This window comes from Artibeus jamaicensis, unplaced genomic scaffold, assembly GCF_021234435.1.
Source record: "Artibeus jamaicensis isolate MK-2021 breed Jamaican fruit bat unplaced genomic scaffold, CSHL_Jam_final scaffold_1019, whole genome shotgun sequence".
NCBI lineage: Eukaryota > Metazoa > Chordata > Mammalia > Chiroptera > Phyllostomidae > Artibeus > Artibeus jamaicensis.
In genome coordinates this window covers 16,169,684-16,188,434 of record NW_026522025.1, presented here as the reverse complement: position 1 = coordinate 16,188,434, position 18,751 = coordinate 16,169,684, and the positions used below count along the sequence as shown (strand labels likewise).

The 18,751-nt window shown below is 42.5% G+C and overlaps 1 protein-coding gene across 1 annotated transcript; it reads right to left on the bottom strand.

Moving 5' to 3' along the window:
- Positions 1–11,558: 11,558 nt before the first annotated feature.
- On the bottom strand, positions 11,559–14,665 carry GADD45A (growth arrest and DNA damage inducible alpha). Its single transcript, XM_037145318.2, has 4 exons — positions 14,378–14,665; positions 13,763–13,867; positions 13,305–13,542; positions 11,559–12,225 (listed from the first exon to the last, which is right to left on the bottom strand). The coding sequence occupies exons 1-4, from the start codon at positions 14,419–14,421 to the stop codon at positions 12,112–12,114; spliced, it is 501 nt and encodes a 166-aa protein (XP_037001213.1). The 5' UTR covers positions 14,422–14,665; the 3' UTR covers positions 11,559–12,111.
- Between the last annotated feature and the right edge of the window lie 4,086 nt (positions 14,666–18,751).

The following is an 18,751-nucleotide window of genomic DNA, read 5'->3' as shown; positions in this document are numbered from 1 at the left end:
GGGGAAGGAAAGAAACATCAGTGTATGGTTGCCTCTTGCACACCCCCTACTAGGGACCTGGCCTGAAAGCCAGGCATGTGCACTGACTGGGAATCGAACTGGCGACCCTTCGGTTTGCAGGTGAGCACTCAATCCACTGAGCCACACCATCCAGGGCTTTAAGAGAGTAAGAAAGAGAGGCACAAAAGGAATTCCTTTGGTTGGGAATTCTGCTCATAGGTGTCTGGGCATGGACCAGTACTCTCCCTGCTTCTCTGGGGTCTCCCAGAGGAGCCCTCGGGGTGCCTGCCCTTGTCTAGGTGGCAGGAACAGCCCGGTTTTCTCAGCTCCTCCGGGGTCCCTGCATGCCCCATGCTCTCTCTGCCCCCATCGGTTCCAATGTCATCGCTTTTGACTGTGTTGTCTTTATTTTTTTTTAAATTGATTATGCTGTTACAGTTGTTCTATTCCCCCCTTCATTCCCCTCCTCCCTGCCCCCCATCCCCACCATTACCCCCCTTTAGTTTATGTCCATGTATCACAAGTTCTTTAGATTCTACATTTCCCATGCTATTCTTGCCCCCCCATCTATTTTCTATCTACTGTCTATGCTACTTATTTTCTGTACCTTCTCCCCCCATCTCCTCCTCCCATTCCCCTGTTGCTAACCCTCCTTGAGATCTTCATTTCTATGTTTCCACTCCTGATCTAGCTGTCCTTGTAGTTTGCTTTTGTTTTAGGTGTGGTTGTTAATAACTGTGAGTTTGTTGTCCTTTCACTGTTCATGTTTCTTTAACTTCTTTTTCTTAGATAAGTCCCTTTAACATTTCATATAATAAGGGCTTGGTGATGATGAACTCCTTGAATTTGATTTTATCTGAGAAGCACCTTATCTGTCCTTCCATTCTAAATGAAAGTTTTGCTGGATAAAGCAATCTTGGTTGTAGGTCTTTAGATTTCATGACTTGGAATACCTCTTTCCAGCCCCTTCTTGCCTGTAAGGTCTCTTTTGAGAAATCTGCTGACAGTCTGATGGGGACTCCTTTGTAGGTGACTGTCCCCTTAGCTCTTGCTGCTTCTAGGATTCTCTCCTTCATTTTAATTTTGGCTATTGTAATTATGATGTGCCTTGGTGTGTTTCTTCTTGAGTCCAACTTTTTTGGTACTCTCTGAGCTTCTTGGATTTCTTGGAAGTCTATTTCCTTTGCCAGATTGGGGAAATTTTCTTTTATTATTTGTTCAAATAAGTTTTCCACTGGTGGCTGTGCCTTTCCCCCTTCTGGTACCCCTATAATTCAGATATTGGAGCGTTTAAAGATGTCCTGGAGGTTCCTAAGACTCTCCTCATTTCTTTGAATTCTTGCTCCTTGACTCTTTTCTGTTTGGCCATTATTTGCTTTCTTCTGGTCCACTCCATTGATTTGAGTCCCAGTTTCCTTTTCATCGCTATTGGTTTTCTGTGGAATTCCATTCATTTCCATTAGTTTAGCCTTCATATGTTTCTCTAATCTGTGGCTATAATCAACCAGATCTGTGAGGATCCTGATGACCAGTGTTTTAAACTGTGCGTCTGAGAGTTTTGCTATTTCTTCGTCGCTTAGATTTATCTCTGGGGCTTTGAGGTCTTCTTGCGACATTTTTGGTCTGTTCTGGCCCTTTAAGTGAGAGAAGCAGCGCCTTGGACTCCCAGGTTGCTGGGTTGTGACGCTGTATGTGGAGGCGTGGTCAGAGCGGGGAAATGGCGGTGCCCACTCCCTCGCCTGTCCGCTCTTGCACGAATAGGCGACCGCAGTCAACACGCAGCACCGCCTCCCCACTGTCTCCTCTGCAGTCGCTCACCTGGTGGGTTGCTCGGTCGCTCACTAGGTCCAATCCTGCGTTTGGAACCCGTGCGTCTGGATTCGCGCGTCTGGATTCCGCGCCTGGGTCTGTCCGACCGAGTCCTCCTGTGCAACCCCTCACCAGACGCCAGTTTCGCCCCTTACCGGTCGGGCTGAAGAATTTGTTGTTAACGGACTTCCGAAAAGTTCAATTTTCCGTGTTCTGGTTATGTTTTCTGATGGTAATATTTAGTTGTCCCTAAACTTGGTTGTGTGAGAAGGCACGGCACATCCACCTATACCTCATTCTTGGCGGAAGTCTGCAGATAGTTTTGTAGCTTATGCCAGATGGCCCTGGACAGAACACAGTTGATGGCTGACCTTGACCTGCACCTCCCAGGAAGCCCCAGATCCTGTGCACCCAGTGGACAGCTGCAGACCATGTTGGTGCACCACCACTCAACCACCTCCACTCGTGATACACTCAAGGGACAAACAGCGGGCACCAGAGCCCTGCTGAAGTATGTTCTGCTCTGTGGAGTAGGTACCTACACAGCTGATCCTCCACAGTGGTTGGAGGTTGGTGGTAGTGGTCACAGCCAGTGCTTGAGGTTGATCGTCTGGGGTAAATCCCTCCCATTGAGTGGCAAACAGCAATCAAGTCTCAACTACAAGATTAGAAGTGTACATAGACCACACAGTGGGTGCACCTGTGGTACTCAACTTGGGTGATAGGGGAGGTTGTGCCACTGGACCCTATAGGACACCTACCATATTAGGCCACTCTACCAAGCCTGGGATATGTAGCAGCTCTACCTAATACACAGAAAAAAACACAGGGAAGCTGCCAAAAGAAGGAGACAAAGAAACATGGCCCAAATGGAAATAACAGAATAAAACTCCAGAAAAAGCTAAACAAAATGGAGAAAAGCAAGCTACTACATGTAGAGTTCAAAACATTGGTTATAAGGATGCTCCAAGAACTTAGGGGAACAGCTGATGAACTCAGACAGAATTTCAACAGCACAAAAAAGGACATGAAAACCATAAAAAGGAACCATTCAGAAATCAAGGATACATTAACTGAAATGAAGAAAATTTACAGGGAATCAACTATAGAGTGGATGAAGGTGAGAATCAAATCAGTGATTTGGAATATAAGAAAGCAAAAAACACCCAATCAAAACTGGTGTGTTTGTGGGGTTATGCCTTCCATTTTGTGAGTTAATTAATGAGTGGCATTTGCTGGTTGTATAAAAGCAAATGAAAGGCTTCACTCCCAAGAAAAAATGTTTTGTTTTTTAATTCTCTCTTCCTTTTGCCAATAACTTTAATGATGGTGTTAAAGCTCCAGGACAGTTTATTCTGTCAAAGGGGTAAGGGTACAACTGACCTTTAAAAAAAAACAGACTCATCACAATCCATGAATAATGCAAATGCTCATTTCCTTTAGGATATAAACAGAGCCTTGGGCACTCAGTCTGTACATGTTATTGTCATTAAATGCACAGTGTTGATACATGCCACTGTGAACATTTTTTTTAATTTTAAAATTTTGTTTCAAAGGGATTGCTTATTTCTCTCATTGTCTTGTCATGTACAAGCAGATTGTTATAGCTATCAACATTAGGAGTAACTTCCAAACCTCACCAGTATTGCTGGTATAATGTATATTTAATTAAAGCACACTTCACTCTACTGTATACTTACAATGATGATTAAAGCCATTATTTTAAATGTTTGTGTCTCTTCTTAAGCCAAAGTTTCTGTTGAAATACATATTGACACATCCCCAAGTATAAGGTTGTATGGTTGTATACCCATGCTGCCTTCTTGAGAATTCAAAACCAGGTATTTTAGTTTGAATAGCAATTAGTTATAGTACAGTTTAAGCTATTAATGACTAAAGTTAATAACATTTTGTACAGTTTCCATATAGTCTATTCACTAAGTAATCTTTTTACAGTTGCATCAGGCCTGAACCCGTCTATTCAGAGAGCTCCAAATTATAGAAAAAACACTGTTCTATTCAAGTGACTGATTATGCTTTCTCTGGCCTACATTCTTTATCCTGTGGTGAAGTTGAGGTTTATAAGCCAAAACAAAGGAACTAACTGACTATCCACCAGTTTATACAAAATGTACATTATCTATGACTTTTTAAAACTAAGATATGTTAAAAAGAAATCTGTTCCAACAGATGACCATGTAATAAAAGTGAACTCAAGCTTATTTAAATGATAAACTTGTTCAATCTCCTCAGTGCCTATTTAGCACCACAATACACGCTGGAGAACTGCTGATGGCATATTGAATAGGTTTTTAATGAATAAACTGCTCTGGAAACAAACAAACAAAAAACCTAGCCTAAGCACATTACCAAAAATCCATGGGTCTTACTTCAGGTACAGCTGGACGCAGGACCCCTGCTTTCAGGTTTCAGCTCTGCCCTTTGCTCTGGAATAGACTTATTTTCTACGGCAGGTAAGTTGGCTGCTAGAAATCACAGGCATCCGTGAGCCCGGCAACACCACAAGGAGATTCTCTACTCTGGCAGAAGAGTCTCGGGAAGATCTGATTGGCCCAGCTGAAGTCACAGATTGATTCCCAACAAATCATCATGGCAGGTAGGATTGGCCAGGCCTATATTACAACTTTACCCTTGAGGTGGGGGTGAGGGGTGCTAACAAGAAAGAAAGTTTGCAGAAGGAAGGAGGTGGACAGGGAAGACAAGAACGGTGAACGACTGTCCCTTCACAAATTACATCCCGGGAAATCCCCTTTAACACACTGGCTTCCCCAATGGCTGGGCAATTGGATCCATCTGCAAAGAGTGAGCCATAGAACACTCCAATTTGACCATTTTAGTTTTCTACATAAAATCCTCAGAGCACTCACATTGCTTGCAGACCAAGCCCGTGCTCCTTAGAAGGACAACCAAGGTTCTCTATGATCTGCTCTCTCTGTCTCCCTTTCAGCCCACCTCTCTCTACTTCCTTTCTTAACACTTAATCTTCCAGCAAACACCACAGCCTAAAAAAGTCCCTCGTTTGTCGCACCCTTTTCCCCTGACCAGCTCCTGACCATGCCTCAAGACCCAGGTCAAGCATCTCCCTTTCCTGGAAGGCTTCCTCACCACCACCGCCTCACACACATGCACAGGCAGCGCTGCCCAAACCTGCCATGACACCACACTGACTTGAAAATTGTATCTGCGAGCTTCCTATTCTACACTGCAGACAGGAATTGTACTGCAATCATCTTTATGTAGCAAGTTCTAGCACAGCCTTTGGCACACACTGCATGCTCAGCCTTGAACGGAAACCGTTCTGATAATCCAAATGAGTGATCAAGAACCAAATCACGTTAATAGAAACAGGAGAAACTAGATGAGTGGAAATTAATAAAACTTCATTGGATGGTATCTTCCCATATTCAATTCTGCCAGGCTATGAATTGAATAGTTGACTGGGGGTTTCCTTTTTTATACTTAAATCACCCTCTAGTTTACAATGTTGCAAAATTATGTAGAATACATACATAACATACATACATAGAAAACTATCCACTCATGGGAGATGTAATTATTATTGGCTTACATACACATTTAGTGCTTCCAGGAGCTGAGCTACATACTTCCTATGCACTGTTTCCTTTAATTCTCACAACAAATCTATGATATAAACCTGGTTTATTGTGCCATGTTCTGGGGGTCAGTGAGGCTTAGAGAAGTTATACTAACTTTCCCAAGCTGTAGCTAGGATCCAAGATCCAAGCCCAGGGTTGTTCTGGCTCCAGAAGCCCATCGTCGTAACTGCTACACTCTCTCTTTTGCCAGCTCTCTTCCTTAACAGCTACACAAAGAAGCAAAATGAAATCAGAAGGCTCCTCTCCGGGGGAGTCATTTCTTGTCAAGTGATTTTTTTTATTTTGATGATGGTAATATCATCACAATATGGGGATATAATCAGGTGTTAAGTAAGGATATTATGAAAGTTTTGCTGCATAAATTCTTTCTCACACACTTAATTGCAGAAAATATGTCAGTTTAGAGCACCCAGGGACACAAAAAGCACTTCTGCCCTGAAGGTTCTGAGATAAAAGAGAACACTTCTTAGAATTCTCTCTTCCTGCTTTTTGTCTCCTTCAGTTTTCCTGAGGCTGTGTCCCACTTACTGGATAAGTAAAAGATTAGATCCAATTAGTTTCATCCTCCCCCAGGCTAACCTCTGCAGTCTGGTTGGCCTCTTTGAGACACCCCTCGGTTTACAGAGGACTATGCTCACAAGACAATTCTGATTTTTCCCCTTCCTTGCCAGGTGACTTTGGAGGTGTCTCTTGACCTCGATGAGCCTCAGTTGCTTTAGCAAGGAATTGAATTAATCAGTGTGACAACACATTATCAGCCAGAAAGTATTAATGGTTATAAGAAAAATGGAAAAGCCACTCACTTCCCAAGCTCCTACCTTGTGGCTGACATTGAGCAGCAAACTGTACAAAAGCAGGTTTTTATCATGCTGAGCAGCCTCTCCCTTGTCTGGTCCCAAGTACCAGTGCTGCATCTGACATAACAAACAGTTCAGCTTATCAGCTCATTCAAGGCAGTGCCGAGAGCCATTCTGTTTGTGACCTGTCCCACATTTCGCGGTTCTTGTACAGTGATCACCTTAACCAACTAGTGAATTCTCTGTCCCAGGTAGCAAATTGCTCTTGTTAAAACTCCCTGGAAATTTCTTCAGCCTTTGCAGAGAAACATGTGTTCCTTAGCTCCTAGTGGACTGCCAGCAAGGAGACCAGAAGCTGACCAAGTGAAGCTTCTCCCTCTCATTCTTCTTCTCTGAGATTTGTGAAGAGTGGTGCTACTGAATTTCAGCTGGGAAAACTCCAAGAGAGCATGCAACATTCCTCGAAGTTCCCTGATAATAAGAATAACCCGAAGTACTTGTAAAAAATACACACACACACAAATTCCCAGCCTATCCCACCCCTACTTAATCTGAAGCTCCTGAGAAGAAATCTGGAAGCTGTATTTTAAATTCTGATAGTGCAAACACCTCTTTATTTTACACATGAAGATTCTGAGCCCCAGACTGAGAGGTAGTAGTTGTTGTGGATGAAAGATGGACCTCACATTCTTATGAAAATTAGCAAGAGAAGCCTGAGTCAGTCTGATAGGATGGAATTGACAATAGGGAGGGGTGAGGTCTGTGGCCAGCTGGAAAGCCTTTTATTAAAAAGGCAGGCACCTCCTCTCAGCTCTACCCAATTGCTGCCAAGCAGAATGTAGACCCATTGTTGCACATTAGCAAATTTTTAAGAGACAATAAATGTCAGGATTGTTCTAAGAAATTTCTCCATGTTTAAATGTTGACGACCAATTCCAAAGAAAAAGTAGTTTTTTTTTCAAACATTGTGTAAACCAAATTTCTCTTGTCTTCCAGTGTCCAACCTTGCATTAAGACTTTGTAAGCCATGGTTTCACCTTTTCCTTGCCTCGCTCATGTTTTAAGTTATTTTTAAGTGTTTTTTTTTTTTTAAATTTCCTAATGAGAAAAGCCTGGCTTGTAGGGCCCTTTGTGGTCTGGTTCATACCACCTTTCCCACACCATCTGTCATTAGAGAACATGGATTCTAGATCTGCCTTGGTTGCTGGATGAATTTGCCACTTACTAATAATATGATTCTGGGCAAATTAATATCTGCATATCAATTTCTTCACCTTTGAAATGGTGATAATAACAGTATCTACTTCTATAGGGTTGTGGTGAGTGCTAAGTTACTATAAGTAAAGTGCTTAGAATAGTGCTCGGCATGTAGCACTACATAAGCGTTGTGGCTGTCCCCAGAAGCTAGTCCCAGACATGTCGAATTCATGACCCCCAGAGCTACAGTTCCCCTTCCTGGAACACCAGCTCTTCATAGTCCCCTGGCAGGTGTCTTCATCCCTCAGGTCTTGCTGATCTGGCAAAGCTTCCCTGCCCCCTAGAACACTTGGGCCTTCAATCTACCCCATCACCACTTCCCACCCAGTATTGCAGGTATGAGGCATCTCCACTACATTGTGTACATCCTTGAAGGCGGAGACCTTGCTATTTCACTTTTTAATATCTTATCGATTTATTTTTAAAGAGGGGAGGAAGGGAGAAGAGAGAGGGAGAGAAACATCAATGTCTGGTTGCCTCTTGAGTGCCCCCTACTGGGAACTTAGCCCACAACCCAGGCATGTGCCCATGTGCCCTCCCAGGGAATCCAACAGACTACCCTTTGGTTTGCAGGCCTGCACTCAATCCCCTGAGCTGCACCAACCAGGGCCTATTTCACTTCTGTAGTCTTGGGACCTGACACAGTTCCAGGTACACAATGGGCTTTCAATAAGTAGTGTTAAAGAAATAAATGTGCTAACTTTGATTTTCTTATCCGATTATAAACTTCTTGAGGACAAGCGCTCCAATAGGCTATACCAGTGTCTTCTCTGTAAGACCTAGCAGACTTATCAATTAAGTACAGATAGTCCCCCACTGACTATGATGCTACTTACAATTTTTCAACTTCATGATAGCAAGAAAGCAATACCCATTCAGTACAAACGATGCTTAGAATTTTGAATTTTGATCTTTTCCTGAGCTAACAATGTGCAATACTCTCTTGTGATGCTGGGCAGCGGTGGCTAGTGCAGCTCCCATCAGCCACGGAATTGTGAGGGGAAACAATGAAAACTCCACACTGTACTACCAAGTATGCCTTTTTGACCTTCGTGGGTTTATTCTGATGTAATCCCATCTAACTTGTGGAGCATTTGTAATTTGTGCTGTTTAGCAAAGGACAGAGCTAGCTTCCGATCAAAGAGTTTCCAGCATTTACTCCATTCCACCCTCTTATGCCATCCAGAGATCTCTCTCTACCCTGTGAACTCCCATAGCAATTCTCTGGGCCTTTCTTATGTTACTAAGCACTTTTTTTTGCTTCAGATTATATCTATTGATGCACATGTCTCATTGCTTTACTAGACTACGAACTCCTTGAGGGCAGAGTATGTGTCTTTTTTGTAGACTGCAAAACAACCAGCATAGTCCCTTGCCCACAGTAAGCATTTATTAAGTATTTCTTGGTGGTCTTCATGAATACACATTTTCACAGTTTCATATATTTAAGGATTGTTGAAAGAAAAAAGATTCAATGCATTGTGTTAAATCATTGAGAGTTTTGTTCATTTTAAGGAAACACTCATCACTGCTTAAAGCCTTTTACCACATATCAAAAAGTAGAATTTAATCCAGATAGTTGAAAATTGAGGAAACAATGGCTTCACAAAGGTTACAGTCAGGCATCTCAAAACATGATTTGGAAATGCTTCCAACTGGCGATACAAAGACAGCTCTTTCCTAGAAATGACTGCTTCTTTCTTTAGTTGGGAAATAATGTGTGTCATATAGATTAGTTAATTTCATTATAGAAGTTTAATTTGCTGAGGGCTTTGGTTAATTGTAAAAAGGAGGAGGCAATGCTGTTTACGACACTGACCTAAGGTGGAAAAAAACAGTATTTCCCACATATAACACACCTAAGACAGATGGGGGGATTTTTGTTCCTGTTGTACCATTTCTACCAACTTTCAATAAGCAGGTTTAATGGCATTTAAAGTGACAACTGAAGAACATTAGCATCAATCTGAGGTAGAAGCTGTCCAAGTAATTAATTGCACACATGTTTGCAATTAGCTCATGTTTCATGATTGAATTTTTCAATGCCATGTTAATTTTATATCACATTCAATCAAAAAAGAATAACAATGAAAACTTGAAAAAACCATAACAATGGCTTTGCATTAATTGCTGAGATTTTATTAAAACGAAACAACCTAAAGAAAGTATGCTATCACTTCTATCTTTAAGCACCACAATTTAAAATAGAGATCATAAACTCCTTTCTTAAAATACACATTATAAGCAACAGACGTTTCTCTGATGCCCTAAAATTTCCCTGTTGCCATCACCTGGGTTTTAGTAATAGACACACTATCCTGAGCACCTATCAATACTTACATTGATAAGTATTTCTAAGTCATTCATTTGGTCAACTAATATTAATTCAACACATACTGCTTGCTGAGAAGTGTGCTAAGCACTGGGGTATAATTATGAAGGAGATATTAGTTCTTCCCTTGATGACGTTGCAGTCTTGTAGGAGAGGCAACAACTCTGCAAGCTGGGTAATTTTATCTCAGCCTTACAGATGAGGAAAAAGGGACGGGGAGGGACTACTACTGGCGGACCCCCATGCTCTTCCCTCCCAGCCACTCTGCTTCTCTCCCATTTTCTTAGTTTAACTCACTCACCTTTGCAGGAGGGTTTTTAATCCGGTAATTGTGGTAAAGAATTGAAAATCCTCACTTTGGTGAGGTTAAACAGTAAAAAAAAAAAAGTACTGTTTAACACTAACTTCCCTCAACCATTTGGTAATATAAGAAACAAATATTAAGTACAAGTTATGTTTTGGATTGGGGACTGGCTTACATGAAATACATGCCTCAACAAAGGCTAAAAAACCACATTTCTCACAGATGTGAAAAAACAAACATAATTGCAAGGTGAAGGGCTCATGGGCCTGTTACTCACAAGCTATGCAGAAACTTGGACCTTTTCATTACTAGTTGGATTGTTTTTCTCCAATTTCCATATTTTCCCTGATTGCATGTAGTCATGACAAGGATGGGAGACAGATGGCAGGGGAGCCATAGAGGATATGGTTTGAGAAGTATGCAAAAATCCTGTGGACTAAACTGTTTTGCCTCAGTAAGCATTTTTGCTTTCTTTGGCTATATCTACAGGAGATTGTTGCAGTTAATTATCAAGGAATTGTTCCAGCTAAAAGATGATTGTTCTGCTGATGCCTTTTCTTTCTTTTGCTCTTTTCTTCCATCTCTCCCATCTAACATAATTTAACCAGACCCTTCAGAACCATTGCAGAAATTTCCAGCTGGAAGGCACATAGCTCTTTAGAGAGAATAAGGGCAACAGAACTCTTTACCAGGCCACTTCCCTGTTTGTTCCCTAAATATGGTTCTGCAAAATGCACAGCTGTGGACTGTTAGTCACTTCCTGATTGGCCTTCTTACCTACAGACTCTGATCCCAGTACCCAGCGTTATCTTCCTAGAACACTGACCACGTCATTACCTAGGTAAAGGCCTCAGCTGGCTGCCCACAGTTTGTAGAAGGAAGCCCAAAAGCCTCAGTGACACAGAATGCCCTTCAGTCTGAGGCTAATCCCCACCTACATTTTCAGCCTTATCTCTCCCTATCTTTGTACACCACAGGCCCACACAGAATCACCCTTTGTTCCCTGAACAGGTTTTGGTCTTTCAGGTCTGCACCCATTTGCACAAACTAGTACCATTGCCAGCTATATCCTTTTACTCTCTCTGGCTGGCAGAATAAAACTCCTGTTTTAAGACCCATATAAAATAATCTAATATTTCTTCTCCCTAACTTCAACCCCAACTCCTCTTATATCACCTTTGTTTTTTGACTTTGCACATAGTATAGAGTAGGGCATCAGTAATAAATAAAAGAATAAATAAAAAATGAAATTATGCCATGTCCAGCCCAAATGTTTGAAAGTGGAAAAACATATATATGCATACACTCAGATACATATCTATATATAGATATATACAATACTATATGAGATCTCAGAAATTTTAATTTTTTTATATTAAAAAACTTTTAAAAAAGTCCAAGTTAAAAAAACACATAAATAATGCAATTATTCCATGAGTTTATTGTACTGTTTCAAAATTTTTATAGCATAAATAACCTTTCATGTCATAAAATAACTTAGTACAATTTATAATAAAACTTTGAGAATTTAACATCTCATCAAAATACAATAAAATATGGTTTTAAAATGATTAACCCTTTCTGCTTTTTTTTTTTACTTGAGGGCTTATAAATCAAAAATAACAAAGCTACTGCCGCACATTTAAACTTTAACAAAGCATATTTGGTTTAATTAAATGTAACTCAGCCATCCTAAATTAATACATAGTTTGTTTTCCTTCCTGCGTGGTTCTTTGTAATATTTGTTCCTTTTGACTGTATTTCTGTTTCAACACAGTTTCCTTCTTCATTTTCACCTCTTTCCACCTGCAAAGTCATCTAACTCCAGGCTCCCAGAGCATGTAGTTGAACTCAGCCCCTTGACATCAGTTTCTGTAATCCTTGCCTCAGTGTAGGGAGTAACTGCTTGAGTAACTACAAAGGTATTTCAAAACTTCAGTGCAACTTGGTTCAGTTATTTTCATTCAGATGCCATCACCGTTCAGGGAGGTTAATCACTGGAACCCACTGATCCATGTAGCGGCTTTCCCGGCAAAAACAAATAAGTTGACTTAAGGCAGGATCCTTCCATTGAGATGAATGTGGATTCTAGGAATAAATTTAGAAAAATAAATTTAGTATTAAAAACCAGTACTTGCTAATTATATTACTAATGAGGGGAAGACACTTGAACATTCTATACTTTGGCTGTGTCATGGAGTCCAGTTACAGCCATAAAAAATAAAATTTTTTCCAGGTAGTTGGGTTTCTGCAAAATCATTAAGGGTAATTCTGTACTAAACTATACTCTGCAAACTCTGAACTAATGCAACCCACTAAGTCATATGTACATGTTTGCATGACAATATTTATTCAGTTTTGCATGATCATATCATTTACAGGTCTGTCCTACCAAACTTGTACTGTGACAGAGACCTGAATCAAACAAGTGAAAAATATTTCCATTCTGTGCTCACAATTCAGTGAGAACTGCTTAGCAGTTCACTAGAATTGCCACCTGTTATCCTCCCAAAAAACAAGAGCAGTACTTTTCAAAAGCAGAAAAATTAGGCTGCCAGTTAACTAGACAAGCCAAAAAGTTGTACAGTGTAAAAGACAAAAAGCTATCACATGTACTCTGCACATTACCTAGCTACCAAAGGTTTTTTATCAGGGGGTTAAAATCTCTATTTATTAAAAAATGCAAGCTTGCAAAGAAAAAATTTCCACTCTATCCTTTTAATGTATTTCTAGGGAATTAATGAGGTCTGTCTCCTACACCATTTCTATTTTTAGCTTTGACTGGCAGAGAATGAAGCTGACTCCTTAATGAGGGTGAGCCAGGAATTTATTTGGCTTTATCTAATCTGCCCTGCTAAAGGAATTAGTCACGGGAGGTAGTTGCAGATGTAGGTAGGGAGTAGCTGGGCTGACAGTGCTGACTCACAAGGATCTCTTCCGCTGCTGGCAGCCTTCAACGTGCTTAGACATGTTCTGTACCAGAGAAAATCCTGATGATGAAACTGGCACATCTCGGCTGAAAGTCCAGCCACACACTCTAATGGGGCAAAGGCAGCCAGGCTCTTTACTCCCACCCATTCCACTGTGCAATCAGGTGATTCTCAGCCCTCGCTCACTGCGTTCCAGGACTCTAACCCCGACCAGCACCAAGTTTCCTTCTCCCTCACCGTCACTAGCACGCAGTGCAAGTCTGGGGGCTGCTCTGCGCCCTCACTCGCCCCGGGGTTCGTGTCCGTCTCCAGGAGCAGGAGTTTGGCCAAACGGCCCGGGTTGCTGACGCGCAGGATGTTGATATCGTTCTCGCAGCAGAATGCCTGGATCAGGGTGAAGTGGATCTGCAGAGCCACATCCCTGTCGTCGTCCTCGTCCGCGGCCAGCAGGCACAGCACCACGTTATCCGGGTCGCTGTGGGCAGTGTGTGGGGTGGGTGAGCGCAGAGGTACCACCAGCCCTCGTGGGCACCCGCAACACCCTCCCGGGTCCCGGGGATCGCTCCTCACCCCCCCTGGGGCAGACCGAAAGCTGCAGAAAAAGGCGCTGCAGGGTGAGGGGCGCCCCGCGTGGGCGACCTCCTGAGTTGGAGTGGGAGGGGGTGGCACGAGGGACACGCGAGGGCCCCACTTACACGTTGAGAAGCTTGGCCGCCTCGTACACCCCGACAGTGATGGTGCGCTGACTCAGGGCTTTGCTCAGCACTTCCTCCAGGGCATCCCCCACCTCCTTGTCCATCCTACACGCCGGCCAGAGCAAGGGGTCGGGTCAGTCCCGGTCCCCCGGGCCATCACCCCGCCCCCCTCCCTGCACCCCGACGCTCCCTCCCGAGTGCGCGAACCACCGCTCACTTCAGCTTTCTGCAACCCTCCCGACACCCTCATCCTCCATAACCCCTCGCACGCCCAGAGGCCGTGCGTCCTGGGAGAAGCCCCGAGAGAACCAATGCCACCCTCTCCCGAGGTCGGGAGCTGGGCGCTGCCACAGGCTGCCTGCCAGCTGCCGGAGCCTCACGGGCGAGGAGGATCGCTTCTACCCTTAGCAAGGGCTCGGAGGGGCTCGGCAGGGTTTGGGGGCGCGTTCTTTCGTCAGCGGACAGGCCTGGGAGGGTCCGCGAGGAAGAAAGGTGGGACGTGCCCTCTGCAAACTTTTACCGATGCACTCACTCCCCCGCAAACCCCCCACTGCCCGGCTGCACCAGGGTGCGCGCAGCAGGCGAGAGTTCAGGGAGAGGCTCCAGCCGATTTACCTTTCGGTCTTTTGCTCGCCAGCCGAGAATTCCTCCAAAGTCATATTGCAACTGCAGGTCCCCCACAGAGAGAGAGCGGCGTGGGGGCTGCTCCTGCCCCCGAGGGCGTCGGGGCGCCTGCTCTGCACTCCCTCACAAGCTCCAGCTGCTCCCGCCGCCACCGCGCGGTCCTCTCCTCTCTCCCGGATCTCTCGCCGGTCACCTCTCAGGCCCCTCGCCTAGCCCGAGCAAAAGCCGCGTCACCAACCGGCGGCTGCCTCGTAGCCACTGAAGGACAAAGGCCCCGCTTACTAGAGTTATCCTGCCAAACCCCAGCCAACCACCTCCCGCCTAATTTACATATGTGCTGCCATTGGGTTATGCAAATCAGCATTGGAGACAATTTGACCCCAGCTCCTGGAACAAGGCTGAAGAGCGGAAGGGGGAGGAGCTGAGCGGAAGCTAGCCTAAGGTGCGGGGGCGGGGCCGGGATAGGGGAGGGCCGGGGCCAAGGCTCGCTGATTAAGCCTGCGGGCCGGGCCCTCAGGGTAGAAGGTGTTTGCTGTGAAGGGGAGTGGGAAGGGGGAGGTTGTCCCTGTGTTGGACTGGAGCAGGCTGCCAAGTGTTTTTTTTGTAGTTGGTGCACAATTTTTGATCATCAGTTAGTGCCTTTTGTTTTTAGGGGTTGCTATTAAAATCTATTTTCAGGGTTAAAGCACCCAAGTCTAGTAATTATTAGTAAGCAGGTTACATAAAAAGAATGTGTCCAGACCTCTGGGGCAAAGTTTACCTTAGAACTGTTGTTTATGAAAGTCTAAGCAAAGCTGCTTACTACTAGTAGTATTATTTCGGTGCCCTGATTTATTTTTGGAAAGTTGAAAGGATTGGAAGCTCAAAAAAGAAAAATCAACAGATTTGTGTTTGGTGGTGGCAGGGAACCAAGTTGGAATATTTTCTGCAGAAAGCAGAAAGGCTTCCCACCTGCCCGGGGTAACGCGAGAAAATTATGTTCAGGAGGAGCTGGTTACCACATGTGTGTATCCTAGCCTGAGAACCCAAGTTTGCCTTTCTCAGAAAGCCTTTCACAAAGTAGGATCCTCCCGCACCCTCCACCAGCTAAGAGGCAAATGTCTGACACCCACACAAGCCACAAGTCTAGATTCAGAATGTTCTCAATATGCCCTAAGCTTCCTTTCATAAAACATGTCACTCACTGCCTTCCATAGAAGGCCCATGATCTCACTATGAATATTGATGTTAGATGCTGAATCATGAAGCTGCAGCTATAAGACTTTGTAGTCATATGCTAAAATTTCACCCTTGAGATAATGGCAACTTGTGGGTGGAAAGTAAGCAGTAGTGACATATTTTTGAAAAGCAAACTTTAATGTATAGACTTTCACTGAATAGGTTGAAAGTTCTTTGTTTTATGAGTTTGTGTATTGAAGGCAAAAACTTGTCTTAAACCTACTGAGGATAGCAGAAGTGGTGAAAATGCCCTCCTATGTTTGCATTCAAAACAGTGCTTGCATTATTAAGGTTACTGTATAGTCAAAGGTCACAGAGGTCATTTTTGCAAAGGTACCTGGGAGTTTTTGCACTCACATTTGTATCATTCTGGACAAAATATTCTCCAGCTCTCTTGGTCTTAACTTAGTGGAAAAGAAAAGTGATAGGTTGCTTTTCTGGCTCATTTATTTGAGCTGCTATTTTTCACATAGCCACTAACTGCACTGTCAGCAAGAGACAATGTTTGAGTAAAGGAATGGTGGTGGCTAATGCATAATTTTACCCAAGGGTGCTTCTGTATCTTGTACATACACCTTAAGTCCTAACATGTAATGTCTTTGTTTTAAAAAATTCTTAAATTTGAAATTTAGGCAAGTGTTGAAGCTCTTTTAGTTTTGCAAACAAAACCTGAATTACACAATCTGGCCTGAGTCATCATTTGGAGATTGTTGAACTATGTTCTGTAGAACTCCAAGGTTCTATCCATGAAGCATTTCTTAGAGGTTCTTTGGGAGAAAGTGTGATTATAGCAAGGTGACAGAGTGAGGGAATTGTGAGTTTCTTGACAGCAAGGATGTGACTTCACCAACTGTCTGTTCTCAGCATCTAGCACAATTTCTGCATTTAGTAGAAGCACAGTCAATATTTATTGAGTTGAGTAGAATCTGGGATTGAAAGATTTCAGAATTGTGACTTCCTGTGCATTGCATGAATTCTAATATATTCCACATTTAACTTTAATTCAAAAAAACACTTGATGTTCTCCTATACGTATACCAAGAACTGTGCAATTCCTGGTTCATTGCCTTTAAAGAGCTTACCATCTAAATGATATGTCCATGTTTGAACTGGATTTTGGAACAGAAATAGTGTGTGCTGTCATCAGCTAGCTATGCTGAATGCCCCACGACTTTAGTCACCTGACCGGAACTCTCGGAGACTAGAACTCCACGTATTGTTTATGGCAATTTGAATGAACCACAGTTTTAATAATGCCTCACCCAACTAATCTGCTATAAAAATGTGACATAAAAGTGGTTTCTAATATAAATCTAGTCCCTCACTCAAAAGCTATACGGCATGCTCTATTTGGCCTCATGTGAAAATGATTTGTTCAAGTGCTGTGGGGTTGTTTTCTGTGAGATAAGGCCAGTCTTCCAATATTCAAAGATATTCATGTCATACTTTCTGACTCAGATAGTTTACATCATTTTGTCTCATTGCTGAGTCTACCTGGAATGTTTCATCAGTGATCATCTGAAAAGCTGGTCCTTGTGACTGGGAGTGGAAGCTGCCTTTTGCTACAGTTAAACTGCAGTTATACATTAGGATGATCAAAGATGATATATTTTATAAATGCTTATGAGTCTTGGGGGAAGTTGGTATCCAATGATAAATCAGAGGAACTTCCCTAGATCAGTATTGTTTATATATATGTGTGTGTGTGTGAATGTATATGTATATATTTAAAATAACTCCAATATGTGACATCATTTTAAAAACCACTCCAAGTAGCTCCTAGTACTTCAACTGCACAAGACTGGAATGGCCTTGTAATGATATTTGTAGTCAAAAGATGCCAATGGTTATATTTGAAAATCAGATGGAAATATTTACTCACACTTGTTACAACTACTTTGGATATTTTCTTCATTTTTAACACACACACACATAGCTGTACTACTGGTTCTATAGCATCGAATAGTAGCTTTTCTCTCTTTAAAAAATTAGTCAATCCTTTAGTATCACAAAGAAATTTGATGCTTACTATGTATTGGATAAGTGTTCACATTAAAGATTAGACTATGACAGATTCATGTACTACCTACCTAAAACTGTATTATATTATATTTTATTGAGAAAAATCATAAGTTTCCTGATATATATTTTGTGTGTAAGTCTGGTGAAGTTAGTTTCTAAAGGCGGGTTCTGAATTTTCCTCATTTTTTTCCCCCAGAGAATATTATTCAGACAAGATTTACTATCACCTAAAAATTTCTTAGGATCAATACTCTATTTGAATTTAACATGTGTTTAGTTTCCTAGACCATTACTGAGCTAGGCAAATTCTAAGATGTTCTCAATGATCTGTAACACCTGTTATTAAGCTCTTTATAATACTCTTTGCTTGAGTGTGAGCAGAACCCATGCCTACTTCTCTGACATTTCTTTTAAAGGTTTTATTTATTTATTTTTAGAGAGGGGTAGACAGGGAGAAAGAGAAGGAGAGAAACATCAATGTGTGGTTACCTCTTGAGCACCCCCTACTGGGGACCTAGATCACAACCCAGGCACGTGCCCTGACTGGGAATTGAACCAGCGACCCTTTGGTTTGCAGGCCAGTGCTCAATCCCCTGAGGCACTCCAGCCAGGAAAGATTACCCTGACCTTTTTTTTTTTTAAAGATTTTATTTATTCCATGCCTACTTCTAATCAAGAGTTGGAAATGATGAAATGATGTTGGGTTATTATACCCACAGTTATATTACATTCTATGGCAAAAGTGAAAGGATTATGCAGATATAAGTAAGGTCTCTCATCAGTTAACTTTGAGTTAAAAAGAGATAATGCTAGGTGGGCCTGACCTAATCAGTTGAGTCCTTTAGAAAAAAAGGGTAGGTCTCTGAAGAAAGACTGGAAGCATCAGATACTCTTTCTCTCCATTGCTGGCTTTCAAGAAGCAAACTTCTAATAATTCTACAGCTGCAAAAAAAAAGAATTTTGCCAACAACACAAGGAAGCTTAGAAATAGGCCTTTCCTGAACCAAGCCTTCCAATGAGTGTGAGCGACACTGATTTTAGCCTTGGGAAACCCTGAGAAGAGAACCCAGCTAAGCCATACCTGGGCTTCTGACCTGCAAAAATTTGTGAGATAATAGGTGAGAG